At 38.4% G+C, this 23772-nt stretch overlaps 1 protein-coding gene across 3 annotated transcripts in view; it reads left to right on the top strand.

Moving 5' to 3' along the window:
* oca2 (oculocutaneous albinism II) overlaps positions 1 to 20332 on the top strand; it is a 41815-nt gene extending 21483 nt beyond the window's left edge. For all 3 annotated transcript variants that reach the window (XM_062424471.1, XM_062424470.1, XM_062424469.1), the window contains 8 exons: positions 600 to 657; positions 835 to 943; positions 5606 to 5733; positions 6356 to 6415; positions 7389 to 7493; positions 8903 to 8996; positions 9797 to 9890; positions 20245 to 20332. In XM_062424471.1, the coding sequence (XP_062280455.1) occupies positions 600 to 657; positions 835 to 943; positions 5606 to 5733; positions 6356 to 6415; positions 7389 to 7493; positions 8903 to 8996; positions 9797 to 9890; positions 20245 to 20332 (736 nt within the window). The remainder of the gene's footprint in view (positions 1 to 599; positions 658 to 834; positions 944 to 5605; positions 5734 to 6355; positions 6416 to 7388; positions 7494 to 8902; positions 8997 to 9796; positions 9891 to 20244) is intronic.
* Positions 20333 to 23772: the final 3440 nt, after the last annotated feature.

Here is a 23772-nt window from a genome sequence, read left to right as displayed (position 1 = left end):
AACAAACAAATATCTGTTATTGCTGAAAAAGCTGTTATCACCTCACACACAAACACATCTCTGTACTGTTTTATCCATTTTATAGAGGAAGCAACATTATTATTAGTGCAGACTGCATTCATCATGATTATATGACCTTTTATGAGACATCTAACAAACTATATGTATGTGTGCTCATGTTGTTGAGTTTATTATAGATAATTGAATAGCTTTAAACATGACACATAGCATTTTCTTTATTTTTTTGTTGAAAACAGAGGAAAAAAACACAAGGAAGTCCGAGAATAGTCCGATAATAGTTTCCTTTTTTGTGCCATTGTAGCATCTGCACAGCAATTATAGCACAAGTCCAAAAATACACTATATATAACACTGGAAATTACAAACTAAATCAATATTTATACAGCATTAAACAAATAAAAAACAGCATATATACTGTTCATACAATACATGCTCTATGCCTTTACTAATATTTTAAACCTTTTAAGAACATGATTGGTCTATAATTTACTGTATAATTAAATGTTTGTTTTTTTATGCTTATAATCATTAAGACAAATGAAATTAATACAGGATTAACATGTTGCTGTGTCTTGCAGACAAATTTCTCAAGAGGATAAGAACTGGGAGCAAAACATTCAAGAACTGCAAAAGAAGGTAAGCTTTCATCTCAGGCGTATTCCTAACCCTCTAGGTTCGCGGCGCATCGATGTTATCTCAATAATGAAGTTGGCCCTGTCTTTGAAACTTCTCTTAAAACAAATACTGTCAGACGTATGATAAAATCTGCCTTTTTCCCCCCATTCAGAAAGAATATATTTTTCTCCTCCACAGCACAGAATAACTGACAAGGTCCTCTTGGTGAAGTGCTTGTCCGTCCTTGGCGTGGTGATCTTCATGTTCTTTCTCAACTCCTTTGTTCCCAGCATTCATCTTGATCTCGGTAAGCACTGCACTGTCTCATTACCGCACCGTTTTTTTGCAAGCCCCACAGGGTGGTTATAGGGTCTGTCATGTAATTATGAAAAACCGCTTCCTCTGTCCTCGCATTTGAAATGAGCCCAAATAATGGGCTGGCTAGCAAATCCAACCACCAAATTACATGGATACTGAGCTGCATTTAGCCCCATTATATTACATCTATATATGCACTCTAACTTCAAACATTTGTTGATGAATATTGTTCTGGTAAGACCACACTAGGAACTTTGATACAGTATTTTCCCCAAATCTTATTTTAAATTCTCTTTTTTGGGAGTTTCTCTGCAAAGATTTGCAGCAATAAAACTAATCTAAAACTAAACTCAGAGCTGTAAAATCACCAGTGAGAATCACATAAAATCTCCAACCATAAAAGCAATTTAAATGCTGTATAAAACCATTATACAGTGACTTCATAATCCTATGAAATGCAGGTCCTAACAAAGCCCTTAACACTGGCAGCCAGATGAGACTGTCAAATTCACACATCAATGATTTACATTGTCTTTAAGCTGCTATAATCAAATTTAAAATAATGAGACTGGATCAAAAGACTTGTATAATATGAAAGCTGGAGCTTGCAGTGACAATCCCACAGAGGGTTATTACCTAAATCTGCTGTTCCCTGCAGCTCTGCGTTGCTCCATAGCATCCTTCAGCTTATTGTTTTGGTTTTCTGGAGCCTAACTTTCCCTATTTACACTCTCACAACTCTCATCAAGGTCGATTTTTGCAGCAGCAGCAGGCAGAATTTTTCAGCAAAAAGCTTTAAAAATCCACTCTACTCTAAACGTGTAGTAGATATTTCCTTTAGGAGTCGGTGGAGCTGAAAGTAGAGTGAATATTGGACTTATAATCATCAGATGGACACAAACATGGCTCCAAATGAATGCTAATGTTAGTCCATATCTGCTGGATGTGTAAAAAAGCAACAGTGTTGTGTTTTTAGTTTGTTTCTGCTGCAACCAGGTAGCCACAAAACAAAACAAATCTGTTGTTGCAGATTTTAGTCTTACATATCACAGAATATTACATATATAGGTAGCAGCATATAACTCTGTTAAGCCTACTGTTAATAAAGGTAAGTTCTGGGATCAAAGGTCATAACTATACCCCTATTCATTTTTGTTGAATGTATTTTTAAGTAACATAAACATGACTTCATCATTTATTTGTAACAAATCTCAGTGGTTCATTCTCTGTCCATTAGAATCTGTATGAATATGACGATCAGTCGCTAATCAGCTGATGTAAGCATGACGTTAGTGCTCCGCCTGAACAAATGCAAACCTCTAAATCTATGATGCTTGCATATACTGTTCATGTTAGTAAATCTGGACCTGTGGTTTAGGGTGAGGGTTACATCTTGTCCGTCTGTTGCCTCTGACTGTGATGTCTCTGATGTATGCTCAGCAGATGACCTTAACAGCATCTCATTAATGCTGAAGCTATCCCTAAATGGAGATGACCGTCTTCATACACACGCTGTCATCTCCCCCCCTCGCTGCAGGGGCCATTCAGTCACCAAACATGCTCAGTTAATTACAGGCGTTGCTCAGGTTACCTCTCTGTGACATTTATTAAATGGGAATGACCCCACATCAGTGTGTTTTCGGTCCCCGCGGAGGGATAGGCGCCTGTCCAAACATGGCTCTCGCTAATGCACGCAGGTCACAGTCAAGGCTGATCACTGCAACAAGCCCAGTCTGTTCATTCACACTTGTTTTAAGAATGGAGCCTCATTAAAATGTAATTACCTTCACACGGTAAGCTTTAATTTCAGTTTCATTATAGCCTGATCATTTGATCCTTCTAATGTGACTATACTTATATAAGTTACAACTTTGGTTAGGATTTAAACTTATTAATCCCTGTGTGGAAATCAGGAATGTATGTGAAAGTCATAGATAATGTAAAAATAATAAAAGTTAACCACAAGCATGGCCGGATCTACCATACAGGTAATCTGGGCAAGTGCCCTTTTGTGGTCAGGCTTCACAGAAATATGACACAAGACTTGACCCATTCTCTTGATGCTGATAATTATTGTGGCTGTCGGAAACCTAGTATGTCCACAATGAAATATGGAGTTGCATGGTTTCCACCTGACGGCAGCGTTATCCAATCACAATTTTTTTAAAAGTTGTTTCCAACAAAATTAAGTCTCATAATTGACTGTTTTATTGTCAATTTGATGATTGATTAACAGGCATCAATGCACTGTGGTTAGGTTGTATCAATGAGTGTTTGTGAAAAATGACCAACTTGCGGAAAATGGACAGTGTTAGTGGTAACCAAAAGATCAGCAGGGGCTGCCTAAAAGAAAGAAAAAACAAAAAGAAAAGGATGAAAAAGAAGTGGCCGCAAGGAAAAATGTCTTGCAAAGAAGTAGCTTTTTCTGAAAAGCTAAAAATGAAGAAGAGGAGGTTGGAACATAAATTATTCATATTGAAAAATCTTCTAAATGTAAGATTGATCTTTAGATACTGGCTGATTAATGTTAAAATTCTGTCTTCGGTTACATGTTGACATTTAAATGACTTTCAAAACTTCAGCAGGAGTTTTTTAAAATTATATTTTTTAGCCTTTAGACAGTTAGTGGCATAAAGGCTGTCAGGAAACGAGGAGAGAGAGAGAGAGAGAGAGAGAGAGAGAGAGAGAGTTGGGTATGATATGCAACAAATGTCCCTTGCCAGATTCGAACCAGGTACCTTGCGGGTATGCATGCACCGCAACCACTTGGCTACAGGGCGAAATGCTATTCTCTGACTATATGCTGGCACATGCTGAAGCACAAATCTCTATATGATTTGAATTTGGCCTTGTGTTAATTAATTCTGTTGTGTACCTTAAAGACAACAGGGGTGAGACATCTTTCACAGCACATTTCCTGCATCAGACGCTACTGTCTTGTGAATGATAGATGAGTCTATCATAAACCGATCAGATCCGCCTGAAAGCTCTTTTTAATTGGAGAGCTCTTTAGGTTTGTTGTCTGCTGCTTGCTTCTATTTTTTTCTTTTTTATTGTTTTATGTTGCTCAAATGAAACATAGAACTTTGCAGTCATCTGTGTGTTGTTGTAATCGGCTAGATGCTACAGGGGAGTTTAATATCTTTTATTAATCCAAGTAGTAGTAGTTGCTGAAACATAGAATATTTGCTGGAGGAGACATGCATCAGAATGAATCACATGAAATTTGAATTTATTTGCATTACATTTACATTTCTTTGCAGTATCACACTGAAGCATAAAAACTGTTAGAAAATATCAGCTGAGAGTTGGCTTTAGATGTATGAACAGACTCCATCTAACAAGAGAAATGTCACACTTTTCCTCTAATGAAGACCAGCTGTCCGTGGGGAGAGTGTAGCTGGCAGTAGTGTTTTCTAACCCTGCTGACCCGCTCTTTGTTTTCTCTTTGTACTAAACTCTTCATTTCAACCTCATTTTAGTTCCTTCTGAAGACTGTAAAAAATTATGTAAATGAAGAGTAGCTAATGCTCCTTAGTTAGATCCGCTGCTAACAAGCAGAACTTTAGCTTAAGATATGTTAATATAGAAATTCTCCTTTTTTTAAAACTAGTTTTATAATGCATTTGTGTCAAGTGTTTCTGGAAACTGTTGGTTAGAAACTTTAACTGGATGCTAATGTTGCTTTGTGTCTGCTACATGTGTGAATAAGGAACTGTCTGCTAACACGTTCGCTACATCAATTTTTTTTTGTTTACAGGTACAAAGTTGCGCTACCCCCAAATCTGCCAAAAAAAAAAAAAAAAAATCATTGATGCAAGTTTAAAGAAAGCTTTCTCAAAAATACTTTCTTATTAAAAACGATCAACTATGAAAACAGTATTCATCTGACATTGAGGAGATTTGGTGGGCAACAACATCAAGCTAGCTGCAGTCTTAACAGCAACAACAAAAAAAACTTATCAATTATAAAGAAAAGACTGTGTACAGAATCTTCACCTTGAGAGAAAAGCCAGTATTGGAAAACCCCCCCCACAAATATCCAGCCCCAGATCTCTTTCCTAACTCTGTCTGAGGCTAACAGCGGCGACTCAGCAGTTTCTGAACCAGCAAACATGTTGATCCTCCTTTTTCAGTCTTGATCTTCTTATCAGTCTGTCTGTCTCCCATCTTCCTCTGTCGCTCTCCTTTTTGTGTCCTTCTGTTGATTCCCATCACTTGTGAAATTATTTCGCCAAAGGCCTGGGCCTGGCGCTCACCTTTTTAATCAAATTTTCTCCAAGTGGATGCACACTCTTCCCTCTTTTCAGAAAACGTTTTCTAATTGTAAATATCAGCGGGCCGGTGCCACATTTTGTCCTCTAGACTACAATGTGTTGGAATTTGTGATAGTGAATGCAAATTAACTATTTATCATTTCCAACAAGTAGCACTTAATGGTATGATCTGTTTATTAGAATATAGTGATGGTATATGCGGAATTCATGCAATTTCATTTTTAAAGTCTCCTAACTATGTCCATGTGTTGTGTGTGATATTTTCCTTAGTGTGTTTTACTCTCATGAGGTCGTGAAAGCATCTTTACATATGTGAGTGTGTTTCCTGGCTATAAAGGAAGATGTCAAGTGTTTTTTCTTCTTCTCTTGCTCAGGTTGGATTGCTATTCTGGGTGCACTGTGGCTTTTGGTTCTGGCTGACATCCAGGATTTCGAGATCATCCTGCACCGAGTGGAGTGGGCAACGTTATTGTTTTTCGCTGGCCTTTTCGTTTTGATGGAGGTATTTATCATACAGCCCATATATATTTATATATTTTTTTGCATTTGACAGTGAAGCAAGATTTCAACAGATTTTGGACTCCACTCAACATCCTACAACTTCTATTTGTCACACAAGAAAATTATAAGAAATAAAATGTGACCCAGAACAAAGATTAATGTTGGTGTTTACCCCCGCTCACCTCTTACAAGCATCTTTACAAGATACTAAAGAAAAACAGGATATTTGCTTAGATCTATCGGCAGTACACAAATTCAACCCGTCAGTGAGTTTACAATCTGAAAAGTAATTATCTATTTCTTCTATTTCTAGCCTGCCAGTGAAATGATGAGATAAAGTGTAATGTCAGCACAATGACTGCTGTTGTTGTTTCTCTCCTCTGAGTGTTTGGTACAGACGGGGGCCCTGGCAAAGCTATTTGTTGGATGCATTAAACATTGTATAGTGGTGACTGTCATATCAATCTTTTGTTGCTTTCAGTGTCAATAATGATAAAAAGAATAGATGTGCCCTTGTGTAGTAAATGGCTGCTAAATTGCCTTTCTTCTCTTCGTTTAATCTCACCTATAACTAATTCTCTTCTTTTTTAAAAAAAATTAATCTTCTCCCCTTCATTTTTCAGGCTTTAGCACAGCTGCAGCTCATCGATTATATTGGAGAACAGACAGCACTGCTTATAAAAGTGAGTTTTTCCTTTCATTCTCAGCCTTAAAACTCATCTCCCAAGGCTCCACATGACTGCTATAATTGATAATTGGGCACAGGTGACATGATATTGCATTTCATGCATATAGATCCTTCATCCTGCACGGCTCTGAATTCAATTATTTAGTTTGCATCTTATTTCTGTCAGCGGATGAAGAGGTCTGAGGTAATTTTCACCAATATTCTGGCCTGTGTGCATCATGCAAGTGAGGTGTCTCTCAGCTGAGAATTGCACTAGTAATAGGTATGTCAGCTTGTGTTTAGACCTTGGGCCTCTATAACTCCAATAATCACACATGACAGGTGGTGTGCTATTCATGGTTTCTGACCTGCTCCATGTCCCAGAACAATGGGCAACATGCTGGGTAGCATCGCATGGCCTTTCTCTCGATACAAGTAGAGAACAGCTGATAGGAGGAGATATTGCCTCCTTTAACCTGACTGTGCACACCTAAGAGAAAACTATCTAGAGGGTTCAAACAACACCATGCTTGTCACATGTGGAGAATGGGCCACCCTGTGTGTGTGTGTGTGTGTGTGTGTGTGTGTGTGTGTGTGTGTGTGTGTGTGTGTGTGTGTGTGTGTGTGTGTGTGTGTGTGTGTTTACGGCACAGCTCAGAGATAAAACTCAAAGACACCACCGCCACTTTTGGTTGTGTCACACTTTCAAACAGCTTCATCCTCTCCCAGCCCTCCGCTCCCTGATGAGAGGTTCAGTGTCAAAGAATAAACATAATTGGTTTGATTTAAATCAGTGACAGGCTATATGGGGGAGTGTGTGTGTGTGTGTGTGTGTGTGTGTGTGTGTGTGTGTGTGTGTGTGTGTGTGTGTGTGTGTGTGTGTGTGTGTGTGTGTGTGTGTGTGTGTGTGCGGGTGTGGAGGGCATGGGCATCTGACTGGTAATGAAAGTAGTAGTTATCTGTCGCTCTCATTATCTCTCCTCTCTCAGGCGGTGCCAGAAGACCAGCGTTTGGCAATAGCCATTATCTTGGTGATGTGGGTCTCTGCTCTGGCTTCTTCTCTCATTGACAACATTCCCTTCACTGCCACCATGGTAAACCTGATGTTTTAATCTCACACTGCAGAATATATTTACGAGATCACAAAACCGCACACAAACACAGTTCAAACACGTCTTGAGTCATTTAAATGGAGATGGGCTTCACCATCATGTATTACTTCATTTTGCCTTGGATAAACTCAAAAACTTGACTTGTGTCATTTTGATCAATACATCCAGCATGGAGTGTTTTGAGCGGAAGATTATTAAGTATGTGACCAATTGTCCTGGAAAAAACATTGCAGGTGCAGATGACTTTCTGTGTGTGGAATAGTACTTAGCTATAATTTTTGTTGGGGTGACAGTAATCTGACCACCAGCCTTTACCTTTAAGATATTCAGACACTCATGAATTACACTGTAGTTTGTGGGGGCAGACGTATTATACAGTTAATTCTATTACAAATATCAAACTGACTACTTTCTCACCACTTTTTGTTCTCAGCTGTCTGTTTTGCTGAAGATTAATAGATTGTACGGATATCAATGTTTCAGAGGGGCGCCACTGTGCCCAATTAAAATGACAGTGAGAAAAGAAAAAGATGTTATCCCACTGACAGTATGAGATGTGGCTTGCAAGAATTAAGGCACCAGATTTTTTAACTAGTCTGCCCCGACCCCCCCTTACAGTGTATCCAGAGGTTTTTTGTAGATATTTTCAGGCCCCATGCAAGTATCGTTCTACCTAAAAGGTGGACTTCAGACTGCATCCATTTTCAATTCAGTGCACAGCTGATAAGAAAACATGTCCTGATTGTCACAATAAAGCTAAAGCTGAGAGATTTATTTCATTCAGAGCAGAGGAAATAAATTGTCTCAATTAAGCGGCTCTCTTAAGCATCGTTTTTAAACCTCAAGTACAAACTTGGCCTATTCTACGGCAGCCAAGCAAATACAAAACACGAAGTCATTATGATACAGTATATTCTTCACCCCCATGTAAATACTCAGTGAGGCTTAGCTTTCCCACCCAGGGGCAGACATTTTGATTGATATAAGGCGATGTACAGTGTATACACGCTCTGTTAGTATGGTTTGTGAAAGTGAGACGCACAGCAGTACTCAGTCATGCAGCAGCTGGTAACACCAGCAGGAAACCTATGGAAATATTCTCTACCATGCTGCACATGAAAGCTTTAATGTTTATTTTGTAGACTCTGTAGAAATTGCCAGGGAAAAAAAAAACCCTCGTAAAATCTTCAGAAAATTCTAAAACGGTCGGGACACGGATGAGTACACACTGTTCTGCCATCATAGTGCGATCCTACTAGACTATTAGATGACTAGACATTTCTAACAATTAAGTATTGAAATTATTTTGGAGAAAAGTTGCATATAAAAATGATTTCCACACTAAATCACTGTATTTTTCAGTGATTTTCAATCTGTCTCCATGCCCACAGATTCCAGTTCTCATCAACCTGAGTCAGGATGCAGATGTGAACCTACCCATAAAACCTCTCATCTTTGCCTTGGCAATGGGCGCGTGTCTTGGGGGTAAGCCTCTCTATTTTATCATCCTCACATTAATAAAAAAAAAGTTTGTCAAGTATAAAAATAAAAAGAGTTTTTTGGGTAAACACAAAAGCTTTGCAGAGTTGCTGACAGACACCGGGGACTTTATAGTTTATACCTGTTTGAAAGGTTTGGATCTTTATAGATATCCTTTGCCAGAAGGAGACATCATGTGCTTCAGCTGACAGCCACACTTTGTACAGCTGTGTCACTCTTCGGGGAGGTCAGGCTGTGTGCTTTTTTTGTGAAAGCAGCCCAAGGCCTTCAAAGCGTGCCTTATTCAGGCTCTACCACAGCCCAGCGGCCGCCCCCCCCCTCAGCAGAGTGTGTCTGTTTGGGTGAGAAGGACACAAAGAGAAAGAGCTGTCATAGTGTTTCAGTTTAATCAACTGCACTGTGACAGGTCCTTATCGATCGGCAGTATGATGTTGCCACTGCCCGGCTCCATCCCAACACTGACACCTTTTGAGATGTGAGCAGTATCGAACGGCAGCATGGGTACGCACCATGACTGTCAAAATGCTGCCAAGAGTAGATTAAAAACAGTAAAACTTAGATTAAAGTTGAAAATAGTGAGAGAATGCTGAAAGATGATGAAGAATTTTTATTATTACTCCTACTACAGCAGATTATACATGTTAAATATTTTAATTTTATTCTCCTTTGAGCTCATGTTCTTTTGCTTAAGTATGAATAATTGAGCTCAAGCCTTAATATCTAGTTGAAAAGAATGAGTTAGATTTAATTTAACAGTTTTCTATTATGTCTTCCTCTTTGTTCAGGGAACGGCACATTGATAGGAGCATCAGCCAACGTCGTGTGCGCAGGAATTGCTGAGCAACACGGCTACGGTTTCTCCTTCATGGAGTTTTTCAGGTAAGCTCTCTCTCACTTAACAGCAATGCACATATCACGAAGCGCACAGTTAGAAAAAAGTCATTAGCACCATTTTTTAAAAGACCCAATGAGTCTTTTTATTTTTAGTTGGTCTTGTGGGGGACCACAATACTGGGAAGCCTGTAGCCTACTATAGGCTAAACCGCCTGAAGGGGTACTTACATTTTAATCTGTCATATGTTATCATAGAAGATGCCAAAAATGAGCATTGAGGTTCCTGAGAACATTTAGAGAAAAAAGCAGAATTCAGATCCAAAAATTGTAAATACCCAAATTTCTCTGGAGTACTGTTCATCGAAATGTGTATGAAGTGCCAGAGGTTGCTTTGGGTACTGTGGGTATCTGACCAAGCAGGAACCAGGTTTTTTTTTTTTATGTTTTCCAGCTGACATTGCTTGGGACTTGTACAGCAGCTGCACATACTGTATATATATCCCTATTTTTATAGTCAAACTGCATGTGTGATTGACACTAAATGTAACACTCATGGAGAGCTTGATTTGAGAACTCTCTGGTAGTTAAAAAAAAATGAATAGAAAAAGTAAATGGCGAAAAATGGCATTATATATAAAACAGGATGTTAAGGAGGCCGCCTGCCAAGTTACCACCTGCTCACTAATTATTTTCATTCTGGTGACGTCACACCCAAATTACTTTGCAATTTGCTCGTAGGAGGTTAGGAAGTGGTCAGTGATGTTGAAAGAAGTCTGATTAGGCGTAATATGCAATCACTCAAAAATAGCATGTTATTTGACGTATGGGAGTGAGTGTGCTGTATGTACTGCAGGGAGGAATAGCTGAAAAGAGATTGAGCGAGGCCTGTTTCTTGAGGGATTTTGTTCGGACTTGAAAGTCTGCAGGTGGAATTTTCACATTGAAACATTGATTTCCTCACGCGGGCACCACTCCATACTCCTGTATACATCTAAAGATTCAGTAACACATGTGCCCGTGTGTAGATTACTGTCACCAAATGTACATCAAAGAATCATTGGAGCGGGTGACAGGGGATCGATCTCTTTGGACAGATCTGCGGAGAACCTTTTTCACCTGGCACTGACATGAGTGACCTATCATTTGTCTACAACTCTTCCTTCCTTTACACATTTATGTTGGTTTTTTTTTATTTATTGTGAGATTAGCTTTTTTAGCCACAACAGCAGCATGGGTTATGTGGTTGACATTTGTGGTTTTGAGCAAAATGTCAACTATTGTAAAGAAAGGTATAAAAAAACTGCAACCTCACAAATGCCAAATGAGAAAAGTTTGCTGGTTCTAGCTTCTTAAAAGTAAAAATGTATTGCTTTTCTCTCTGATTTATATATTTGTGAATGAAATAAATTAGATTAGTCTCTTTGATCGGGCAACAAGCATTTTAAAGAAGTTACTTCGGGCTCTGGGGTATTGACAATAATCACTATTTTTTAGATATTTAATGGCTAAACTAATCATTGAAAAAAGAGATAAATAACAGAAAAATTAGAGATTCATTTGCCAAAAAATAAATCTAATTGTTAGTTTCAGCCCTAATTACAGTAGTGTTGCCTCCTAGATCATTTAGTTATGTCAATCCTGTTTACTAGCGGAAGATTTCATAATGATGAGGGTGTGAGCATCCATCAGTCAAACATTTAACAATAAAACAGTACTTTCTCTGCTCTGCAACATCAAGGTATGACTTCAGATTTCATTGACATTGATAGGAAAAGTTGCACCCTCTAAGCTTTACTCCCCTCACCCTGTAGCTGTGTTTACAGTGACTGGGTAGAAGCTTTGCTCTCAGCTGAAGCGCTGCCTGTAATTGGCTCTCTGTGGCAAGGGTCACAGCTGTTCACAGAGACAGGTAAAAAGGAAATAGGTCTTTCTGCGACTCCAAGCAGCTGGGACTGACTGGTGTTGTATCAGGTGGTTTAAATTCAAAGTCCAGATGAACCCACAGGGACAAGAAAGCCATTGTGATAGATTGTCATCAAGGAAAATGAGTGGTCCTGAATAGTTCAGCAGTTAGATGGTATGGTCCCTGTTGCTTCCTTTATGCGTCTAGGCTGTTATCATCTTCCTCTCTTAAAACCATTAACCTCGGGGAGCATGGCAACAGCCTCCACTCTACATAGTGCAACTCCACAGGGTACGAACCACTGCTAGTGCACTTTTGTTCGGTGTGAGAAATAGCCTGTTACAATCTAACACCTTGATACCTGAAGGTATTCAGTTGCATTTTCACAGTGATGTCAGTGATCGGAGAGATATACAGATACTGCAGTAAATGCACCAATACAACAATGAAAAATGCCCTTTGGTAAAATGGCACAAAAAAAAATCATGTGCATCTTATTGGTAACTAGACTAGTAGACTAGTATCTCTTTGTTAGGGATCTTGTTTACTCTTATGTCTTTATGTAAATCTTAACTGAACTGAAAAGTTACTGGAAACTACTAATGTCAAATAATTATAGTGGAGTAAAAATTCCAATATTTTCCTCTTAAATGTTTTGGAGTAAACGTATAGTAGCTTAAAATAGAAATAATCAAGTGAAGGACGAGTACTTTAAAATTGTACCAAAGTCCAGTACTTGTGTTAGTGAACTTACTTTCCACTGCTGATGTTTCATTCTGTCATTACAGTCTCATCTGCTCTTTAAATCAAGTTGTCTCCCAGCAGATTAATGGCAATGTCAGGATGTCCGCCCTCAGCCTCGAAGGACGCATAAAGCAATAAAGAGAGGCTTCTGATCAAAAATTGAATAACACATTTCAGTTTTTGATTTTTACTTTGTTAGAGATCCTGCTGTGTCCCTCCCTGTGTGCTGACCACCAGCTACTGTAAACAAATCTCAAATCTCCTGATCAAATGACAGTAAACACTGTGAGCTGGTTCAGAGAGACAGAAAGAGAGAGAGAGAGAGAGAGAGAGAGAGAGAGAGAGAGAGAGAGAGAGAGAGAGAGAGAGAGAGAGAGAGAGAGAGAGAGAGAGAGAGAGAGAGAGAGAGAGAGAGAGAGAGAGAGAGAGAGAGAGAGAGGGGCATTATTCAGTTTCAGTTTCTCTCCACACCTTGAGCTGCCTTCCTTTGTGACACCATGTGACAGAATTAATATTCCCATTCATACGCCTCTCTGAGTCTGCAGAGGGGAGCTGTGTGGGAACAATGGTCCCATGCACCACAGACTGTAGGTGGGTTACCTTCATTTGCAAAAAACATTACAGGCACAGTAATCAGGGACAAAAGCTTACACAATGACAGAAATAAATACTTTTCCGCAAGCCAAAACACTACAGGTTTGTGCATTTTGCAAGTCTTATTGCTCATAGAACAGCGCAGGTCAAGCCTTGTAATAGACAGTAGCACTGCTCTCCAAAGCCAAAGGAACATGTCCCTGGGGTTTATCTAAAGAGACTCTTTCAGATTGCATCAGGACTTTCAAAGAGCTCCTATGATATGCAATTAAAGCAATGTCTGAGATCACGAGGTACGATGGGATTTTTTTTTACCAAAGGTGAACCTTGTTCTTTTCTATTGCTGTATTGTGTGCAACTCTTTCATCTGCCCTCTGTCCATTCATGCTGTGCCTGTGACGGAGAAATAAGTATTGCTCAGCAGAAAGAGATTAAGTCGTGTAGAGGTGACCTTGTGTCTGACTATGGTCACAGTTTAGCCACATAAAGGGTATTTAAAGGTCTTCAACCCAAATTTGCCATTTTAAATGCTTCATTTAAATATAACGTATAAAGTAGAACTTAAATGTCATTATGTGCGAAACTGGCAGAGACAGGGAACATTTGTGCAGCAGAGAGATAACTGTATTGTTCAACTACAGATCAATATATCACTGAGCTGTTGTGATCCTCCATCTACACTGCTGAATGCTGCATTACTATCCAGCTCTGGAGTGTTTTTTTAAGCATTGATTCTTTAGCCGGAGGGTGAGCCGAGTGGTTAAGTGGTCTGAAGTTGTCTGCTCAGTAGTAGAACCACTTCGCTAAAAGGTTTAATAATCATCGCCTGATGTAGGTGCGGGTTCTTTGCTGTCATAAAGAAACCAGAAGTGTGGAGTAGTTTGATTCAGTCAGCCATTCAGCGCCGTTGTGTGCAACTAAAGAAAGTAGTTCAACTCCTCGAACAGCTGGAGTGCAGTATGTTCAACAAGTCCTCCACATTAAAAGACAAGATGTGTCACCGGTTGAAACACAGAACCGCGCATAGAAAAGTTTCTGCCGTTATCAGGAAGATGACGTCAATTGTCTGCATCATCCAAAGCACTTCCGAAAATTAAATAGGTTTTTATCCTTTTCAAATGGTAACTAAGTACTGTAAGACCTTTCAGTGGCAGTTAAACTGATAGCAGCATTTTGTTAGCATTTACTATTGTTAAAGTGGTAATTTGACAATTTCGAAATACACTTATGGGCTTCCTTGCAGAGAGTTTGATGAGAAAAATACACACCACTCTAATATTATATCGTCATGAAGCTGGAGCTGGCATCGGGTTAGCTTAGCTTAGCATAAAGACAGAAAACAGGGGGAAACAGCTAGCCTGGCTCTGTCTGAAGGTAAAACAATCCACCTACCAGCACATCTAAAGGTTTAAATAAAACTTCAGTACATTTGTGTAATATCCATGAAGTCATTAATCATTTTGGATCACTTTGAGCTAATAATGGTAACCAGTGACAATCTGTGCGACCAAATATTAACTAGAGGCTAAAATCTTTTTCTTAGAAGCATTTAAAAAGGACCAAAGTGGAGGCTTGTCATCAGTAGGACAGACCTCTGGGAATAAAGGAATGAAAGGTCAGGTTTTTTTTTTTTTTTGAGGTTTTCTCTCATTTTTCAGCCCTTACTAAACTTTTAATGTGTAAATAGAAAATGATGACTCTGACCTTTATAACTCAGCTTAACTGGCCACTCAAAAAGTTTGACTCTTACATTTTAAATGCACCACCAGGCTGTATTGAAGATGTTATTAATGAACTTAAGTGCTTGACTATCCTCATTAATCCGTAGTTCACATACTAATTTGACATTTCCACATGCATATTAGATGGGAAGTGCTTAGTTTTATTCATCTGACTGAAGAAAGAGATGTAGCAATAAAGAGAAATACATTGGCATGCAATTATCAGACATGCTTTCACACATACACCACTTACTCTTTTATTAAGGACCTCTGGAATTCTCCCTGCTATTCACATCTTTCTCTCTGCAGATTCAATAGATAGTACAGCTTTATGAAAGGTCATCTTAACATGGAGTGTGTGTGTGTGTGTTTGTTGGCAAAGCATTTCCACAACCCGTATTTGTAATTTGATATTTCTGCTATTGATATTTAATTAGACAGTTCTTATCCGGCATATTTATCATGCACCATAATAGAGGATAAAAACGATTACTAGTTTTTAGGGCACTGCACTGAGAGCTGAACCCCCAACTCTTTTCTGTGACATTAAATCATCCAAACATATAACGTTTCCCATACAATGTCAAAAATATATGAAATAAGGAACTCATGTAGTATATAGCCTTAATTAGACACATGTGATTATCTTTAATTAAAGTGTTAACCCATTTAATATCTGTAACTCTGACACCCATGATCAGATTCAGTGTGGCTCTATAAATTGGCCAATTGTACAAACATGTTTTCACTTGTCCTGTTATTCTTTACAGACCCAACATGGAGCTTATAAGACCATGAAATACACTTAAAAAAAAAAAAAAAAGGAAACTGAATTAAAGTGGTCTTACACTAAACATGTAGTCAAAAGTCATCCAGTCATTGGAGAACCTGGTACAGTTTTTCTGAATAACCCAAATGACAAAAACCAGTATGCTCAAATTTTGTGGCTGCTACTGACCATCAATATTTATCATTCATCGCTATAAATTAAAAGTTACATTACTAGTTTTACAAATGGTGTCCAACTCTCTTTTTTTTTTTTAATATCAAACTTATTTTACATTATTTATCAGATTACTATAAAAGTAATGTGCCAAAGTGAAAGTTAAAGGTCCCATATTGTAGAAAGGGAGATTTCTGTTCTTCACTATAAAGCAGGTCTAGGTGTTGTATAAATACTGTGAAAGCAAAAGACTCAGTCCACAGAGAAATGCACACAGCCTGTATTCAGAAACTGTGACCTCAAACGAGCCATTTGGAAGGCCGTCCCCCCATTTTAGTAAGCTAGAGGTTCCTCTTCCATGAACTGTAACTAGGTGCTTTTTCACCATAAAAACATGTTTTTTAAATAGACCACTAACTAGACCAATAATATCTATTTCACATAATTTTCAGTGAGGCTTTTTCCCTGTGAGTGCTTGTTATTTTAATAAAACATACAGGGCATCAGCCTGTGTCCCACTGAAAAAATAAAACTAAGCCTACTGCTAAAACTCTATTTAGGACAAGTGAAATATAAAGTTATGTTTCTGTTTGTTTCTAGCCAAACAAACAACTGTCACCCCATTGTAATCATGCTTCATGATCATAATAATTGGCTACGATTATAAATCACTCACTTTTATCACTGTGTCATTAATCTCAATAGGGAGATTAGCAGTGCTAATAAACACAGATGTGAGCCATCATCAGCATGAGCTATGGCAACAGCGGGTTCATGGTTATTTTCTGGTTTATTTGGTCATGACTTATTCATTGAGTCTATCGATGACTTGGCTTCACACCTCCTGCTGCACCATAACACTTGTAAGCAGCATCTGCTCTAAATGATATTTTAATGATATGGGTTCCCTTCATTGTTCAGTAGGGGTTTAATTACTTCATGCTACTCTGACAGAAATGAACCAGTAGCACAGATCCAATACTGACTCAAATAGATGGATCAGGTATCAGTGAAAATGGGGTGGATCCATAAGAACTTATAACACTATGTGAAGTTGTTTGAAAGCTCTCTTTAGTAAATAGCAGCTGTCCTGAGGAGCCTGTATAGCCTCAATAAGACCAGCTATTTTAGCTAATCCTGCCAAGAGAGAACCACACTTAACAAAATCCCCCAAATATCTGCTTTATAACTGCTGTGATTATGTCAAAGCAAGGGACTAATAAAAGTGGAGTTTCCATAGCAGGCATTCAGCATTAGCACTGCTCCTCAGGCTCACTTTGGGTTTCCCCCTCTGGGATTATTTCCCCCTCATGGTCATGTCATTGTCACTCTGGCACTGTTGGGTCTTCAGATAAAAAATATAAGGTCTCTTGGTGTTACTGTCAGTTGGTTTAAAAAGTTGGATTTGTTCATGTTTCTGGACCTATTTATTTGTTATTATTTATGTTATTTTACAAAGTAAGGAAAGTAAAGTCTAGTCACACATAAAAGAATAATCCCAGTCTTTTCCAAACAGTGAGGTATGAACACCGGTATCAGATTGGTACTCGGTATTGGCCGATAACCAAAACCCAGGTATCAGCATCAGGGCTGAAAAAGACAGATTGGTGCCTTTTTCTAACTAAATACACACATCATTTTTCTTCTCTTTCTATCCTCCAACACTGATCTGTGACTGGGGGCAAACATATCTCTGGCCCTCTGAGCAGCCACGTGTCCATATAGGACATGGTAGACATCCAAATGACAAAACCATCTGCACCTCTGCGGTCATCTAAGGACACATTTTAAACTGATGATGCTAATTTGGGAATAAAAAACTGGGAGAGCAATCTGTAGACTACTTAATACAGTTTTCCTTGCTCATTTTTATGGCAGTGATGGCCGCTGTTGCATCAGAAACCTAACTACATTTCATTCATCACAATGAGGACAGAGCTGGCCTTTACAAATGCCAGGCATTATCACAATTTCACATTATCATTATCGTAAGACCTCTGAGCCAACTTTGGCCTGTCACAGGGGTTGAACTTTGGACTAGTTTGCATGCACTGCAGGGCTTTTCAGGTTCTTTCGACAAGGTTGACGTGTCTCTGTTTGGCAAATAATATGCCACCCCCTTTGTAACATCTTACGGGGACTGTCTCAGAGTAGCTGGAAGACAAACCTTCTTCTGCGGGCCGAGATGTCCTTGAGCGAAACTCTGAATTCGCACCGGCTCAATCAGTCCTGCAGCTCTGACCTCCTGTGCAGCGGGCTGAGTGAAAAGAGAATTTCCCCTATGGGCCTAAATAAAGTTTCACACATCAGAGCAAGAATCTGTATTACAGTCTAAGAAAGTTTGCACATATGAGAAATTTGACTGTCCGTGGCTGCAAAAAAAGGTCGAAGTAGGTCGAAAAACAAACCAGAACCATAAAAACGAGCTCAATAAAGAGAGGCAGACAGCTGCCGTGAGACAGTAAAAGAATAAGAGGAGCGATCTCAATGAATTTTTCAAATAACCTTTTAAACCATTTGAAATTATGCAATAGGTCTCCTCGAGGTGTAGTCTATTTAGACACCTGTTGCTTGAAATTGACAGTTATTTCCTGCTTATTGTAATTTGTTTCTGGTCTATTGAACTCCCACAAATTGGAAAAAAAAGCTTCTTCAGAAGACAACAGCATAAAGACACCTGTTTATAAATGTCAGGTCAGCCGCATGCAGGCAGCTACTCCATTTAAAACTAAGTGTTGTTCCACCTGTTAATCTTGGAATCTGCTTAACAGGGGAGTCCAATGAAAGAAATTAGAGAACAACAATATATAATATCTTTATATTTTAGGCCATGTCCTTATCAAAAAATTACTACTCCACTGTTAATATTCATAGTGTTTGAATTGTATCCAGCTCGTCTCTTGGCGCCCTGAAGTCAATTTACCGGCTTTTCTCTCCCTAAATCTCAGTTACAGGAAATACTGTTCCATCAGGTGGTCTCATTAATGTCGTCTCGCAGGGATCTGCTCAAACTCACGGTGTTTACTCTGCATCGATTGCTTCTTCCTCGACCTTTTGGCATCCCAGATGAACATTAAACCGAGCTCTTTTGAGGAGAGACACAGAATAGCTGTGGATGGAAGCTGTAAAATCAAACGACATTGTAAAATACCAACAGCCTTATCAAACATTTATTCAGGAACAAGCTGATCCTGGGGAAGACAAACATGGCCAAATGTGTCTGCGAGTGCACATTTTTTTTGGATTGTAGAGAGGTTTGATAAATGTTCAGAGAATGTAGCCAACTATCCACTAAGGTATGAGATATGAAACATGCCTGAGTTACAGTATACTTAACAGTAAACACTCTTAAGTTATGTTATTGGTATGTATGTGCTGTTGCCTGGGTAACAGCTAATGGGGATCCAAATAAACTAAACTAAACATAGAAAAGCCTGCATTGCATTACCACACAACAATGGCTACACTTTGACAACAACAAACGCTGACTCATTCATTTTGGATGATCCAACTACATTTCCAAGTACTTTTTCATACAGTAATGGGAATGAATAGAAACTGCTGACTGATGTAAAGATACAAAACACTTGGAAAATAGTGAAAAAGTTCTTTACAATAAAAGCTAAACATTTAAAGACAGACAGATTAAAATAAGCTAAAAGCCATAAAAATAAAGGGAGTAAAAAAAATGCAAAATTAAAAATAAAGAACTTGAAATTAAAAACAAATAGAGTCAAGGAAAATGAGCAGGCAGCTCAGGTAAAAATCAGGAAATGCTGTCCAAAAAAAAGTGCGTTCCAAGAAGAGAACTTGAAAGAAGATACTGACGCAGACAGCTTTATTTCCTCAGGCAGGTTGTCTAGGAAACAGTCTAAAATGGGCAAAAAAACTAGTATGGCCCCTAATAAATCAGGTTTAGAGCTGCTTCCTGCTTCTGAAATGAAAAGCTCCAAAACTATTATCTTTGAGAGTTTGTTTCCTCTTCAGAATAGTATCTGTCAAAAGCTTTTACTATCAGGGGACATTACGCAGTGAAGATGCTATTTTTATAGTAATTACACTGGTAGTATGCATTCCTAATGAATGTTGTACAATAAATAGATACAGATAACAGATAAAAGCCTGCCTGTATGTCACTCTGAGCAAAAGCTGCTTACTCATAGGAGTTAAAATACCTATACTCCACAGTATAGTGTTAACATGACATTCCATCTATCTTATGAGGCTATAAAGCTCATTGCTCACCAGAAAACCCAATTGTTGGATTTGAAGAAAAACTGCTGAAATAAAAACTGTGCACTGTGTGAAGTCCATTTCTGGGCTTTTTGTGCTTTGCTCTATGTGTCAGAGCCTTTTTTGTTTGAATGTGGACTCAGCCTCAGATATGTGGTCAGGCTCAGCTGTAGTAATGCTCGGCTCAAAATGCTCAGTTTGATTGTAAATAAGAATAAAATGTTAATTCATAACATTTTCTTGCTCTCTTGCTTTTTACAGGTTAGGATTCCCCATGATGATAATGACATGCATGATAGGCATGTGCTACCTGCTGGCCACCCACATCGGACTTGGATGGAACATGTAATCCACAACTGCTGTACAGAGCCAAAGAATGTGTGTGTATAAGTGTGTGTGTGTGTGTGTGTGTGTGTGTGTGTGTGTGTGTGTGTGTGTGTAAATGTGTGCATGTGACCATTCCTTCAAGCATTTAGAGTTTCAGCTGACTGTAATGTGATATGTAACCTGATTGTGTGATCAGATTACAGGCGCTATAGAAAGCACAGCAGCCATATTTTTCAAAGTATGGATAAGTGTCTTTTTCTAAAGTGCAGACCAGCAGGGACCAGAATTACTGACTCATTGACCAAAGCTTTGAATCAAACATCTCTTAAAACTGATGCACGTGAATAAAGTTCTTGGTCCCTCGTCACCCTTTTTGAGTTTTACCAACTTTTTAAAAACTTGAACTCAATCCAAGGGAAGGAGATGTGTCTTTACTGGAAAAAAAAATTGCCCCACTCCACAATGCTGAATATGGTGCTACTGCCTCAATGGGTATAACTGGTGTAAGTGTTTCCATCCATCACCTCTGATGTCAGACTGTTCAATCTTTTGGAAATCCATGTGGTCTGTTTACAAAAAGCAACGACTGATTCCTGTAGACGTGTATTACACTGATTTGCTTTTGGAGACATGTAGATCATGTAGATCACACTGATCATTATTTGTTTTAGGCAAATGTTTCACCCATGGTTTACCAAACTTATGTTTATATTGTAAAGGAACCACAATACCCAGTGAAAGGGATTTTATAATGTCTAATATTTTTGTCAGATGTCCATATATCAATGCCCTGAATCTGAAAATAACTAAAGGAGCATCAATTAAATATATATAAAATGACAATGATTAAGTGAAACAGGTGTAGACTGTTAACCAAATAATGTATTCTATCTATTGTACTGTGTACACAAAGATCTTATGTAACCTCATGATTTTTTTCAGTTAACCATATTTAATGTAGAAAAGATGTAATCATGTAAATGATCTTACATGGAATGGACAACATCCTCTTAACTTGTCCAATTGAAACTGTTACCTGTATTTATTGTACAACCTGACAACCTGCAGGACATCTAAAGTATGTTCAAAGGTTGGAACTTTCAGAACATTAAGATCAACATGAATAATAAAGTTTGTGATGTTTCTGGAATTTTTTGATTGTCATTTGTCACCGATTTTATGCATGCAAGTTATTTCTGATGACGTCTTCAAGTTATCTTAAGTTGGGTTTGCTTCGAATTCATGGCAAAAAGTCATTTCAAACTAAAAGAAATGGGCATTCACTAGCGGAAAGGGTCTAATTAAAGATGTAAGTAAGTTGCATTATGGGATATGTAGGATCCAGTGCTTTTGTAGCTTAACTCCTAGTAGTGACTATAATTGATCATTCTAATCATGCTAATCCCCTAACTTTTTAGAGGTCCTATAGCTGGAGTATACCTTTACTATTGTATATATAGTAATCATTGTTTTTCAGGGGTAGACCTGTCAATTTAAAAGAATAATTCACCATACACACTGTATATACTTAATTTGGCACAGTACCTGCCACGTGACTTTTATTTTGTTGATTTCCACCACAATAACCAATGTGGTTTAATGCCAGAAAACTTCTCAGTTAAACATCTCTTATATGTTTAAGCCAAACCGATGTTGTGATTAGTACAAGAGACGTGACTCTCACTGTGTGGTCCTTGTGATGAGAGAAACACCTGCTGTGGTCATCCTTGTACCATGTTGACATTATCAGGATTGTTCTGTCCACCTACACTTTCCCACTCGAGCTTTAAGAGTTCTCAACATGTTTGTAAAATGCTGGAAATGGCTAAATATAAAGTAGAGGATGCAGATCAGTGGGAACTTGTAGTGGTGGTACAGTGTCTCCATGAACTGAGAGTGGCTCTCTGCTGGTTGGTGGTTTGAGATCACTGAAGGACGTAGTAAGTTGTGCTCCAATAACCAATAACACAACAAGTAGTAGTTAAAGAAACAAACTTGTAGCCAAAGTGTTGTTGAATGAGTTAAAGGAGCGAAAGCATTGGATTGATAAAAAAGGTTGATGGTTAGAAAATAATGGCATTTATTTAAAGCTCCTTCATTATACATCGTTCCAATTTATGCCATATTGCCCTTTTCAAAGTTTTCGGTAATGCACGTAATTGGGGATTAAATATATAGGCCACACCTACTCAATACAGGTCGGCGATGTCTCGGTGGTGTAATAGGTTAGTGGGTTGTTGGTTTGAGCAACAAACAAACAAGTAATATGATATTGGTAGTAGAAGATAAAGTCCTTAAAGATCTTTTCCTTCAATATGCCTTGGTGCCCATTTCTGCCATAATGCCCTATTTTTAGTTTTTGGTAATGCAAGTAATTGGGGATTGAAAATATAGGCCACACCAACTCAACAACAGGTAGTCCCAGGGGAGCGCGACAGCTTGGGGTGTGAAACCTCTCAGTTTGTTACAGTCATTGGAAATCTGTTTGTGTTGTCCACTTTACTGCCATTACAGAGCCGTGCTCTGGATCACAGCGTTAATTAGCACATAATTAATTAAAGAAAATTCCTCCCACAGAGAACTTGACAACATTATACATCATTAATGTACTTAATGTGATGCGGGAGTTAAGAGTAATTTACAGTGAGTTAAACAACTATTTACTTCTTACTTCTGCACTAAAGCAAGCTGTCCCTTACATGCCTTACATTGAAAAACAAACATATTTCTTGTATAAGTAACGAGAGACACTGTTACAATAAATAAAATGTTTCTTTTATGACAATGAACATGGACACTCTATTTTGAGTCACTCCCAATATACAATAATTAGGGCACCACATATGTATTATTACGCAGCTCAAAATAGTCCCCATTATCTGTACTATTTTCTCTTGTTAGAATAACATTTGTATAAGACTGCAGTGCCCAGATGTTTCGTAAAATGATTCAGCCTCTAGATTAAATGATACACTGTTTTTGGGACCTATTTTAAAAGATTGTAGTTATCAGTAAGAAACAATGGATTTGGTGTTGAAAACCACAGGGTGTTGACGTCAGTACTGAGGAAACGCTAACTCGTTGACTGTTTTAGTCTTTTAATGGGATATGACGACAATAAGAAAAGGATAGAATAAAGTCTGGTGTCCAAACTACATTTTGAAGCTGCTGTTGGTGTTTTCCTCTCTTCTGTGATGGATTCCTCTGTACTATCACTGAGCATTGGTACAAAATGGAAGAGAGCAGAGATTTTCCTTTAGTTCTGATGGACCGATACCAAGAAAACCATATTTCTGCTGCTAATGTTTCAAATCAATAAGAATATTTCATCTATTAAACTCACACATCAACACGTAGAGCTGAACTGTCTCTGTACTTTTATAGCTTGTGAAAAACAGAGTCAAATGTCTCCTACTGAGCAGTTTCTCCCTCGTTTGCTTTGCTTTTTTTGCAAAACTGCTG

Source organism: Scomber scombrus, chromosome 8 (assembly GCF_963691925.1).
Source record: "Scomber scombrus chromosome 8, fScoSco1.1, whole genome shotgun sequence".
In the NCBI taxonomy this organism is placed as follows: domain Eukaryota; kingdom Metazoa; phylum Chordata; class Actinopteri; order Scombriformes; family Scombridae; genus Scomber; species Scomber scombrus.
Note: the sequence above shows the minus strand (reverse complement) of the source record. Positions and strands in the feature narration are given on the sequence as shown.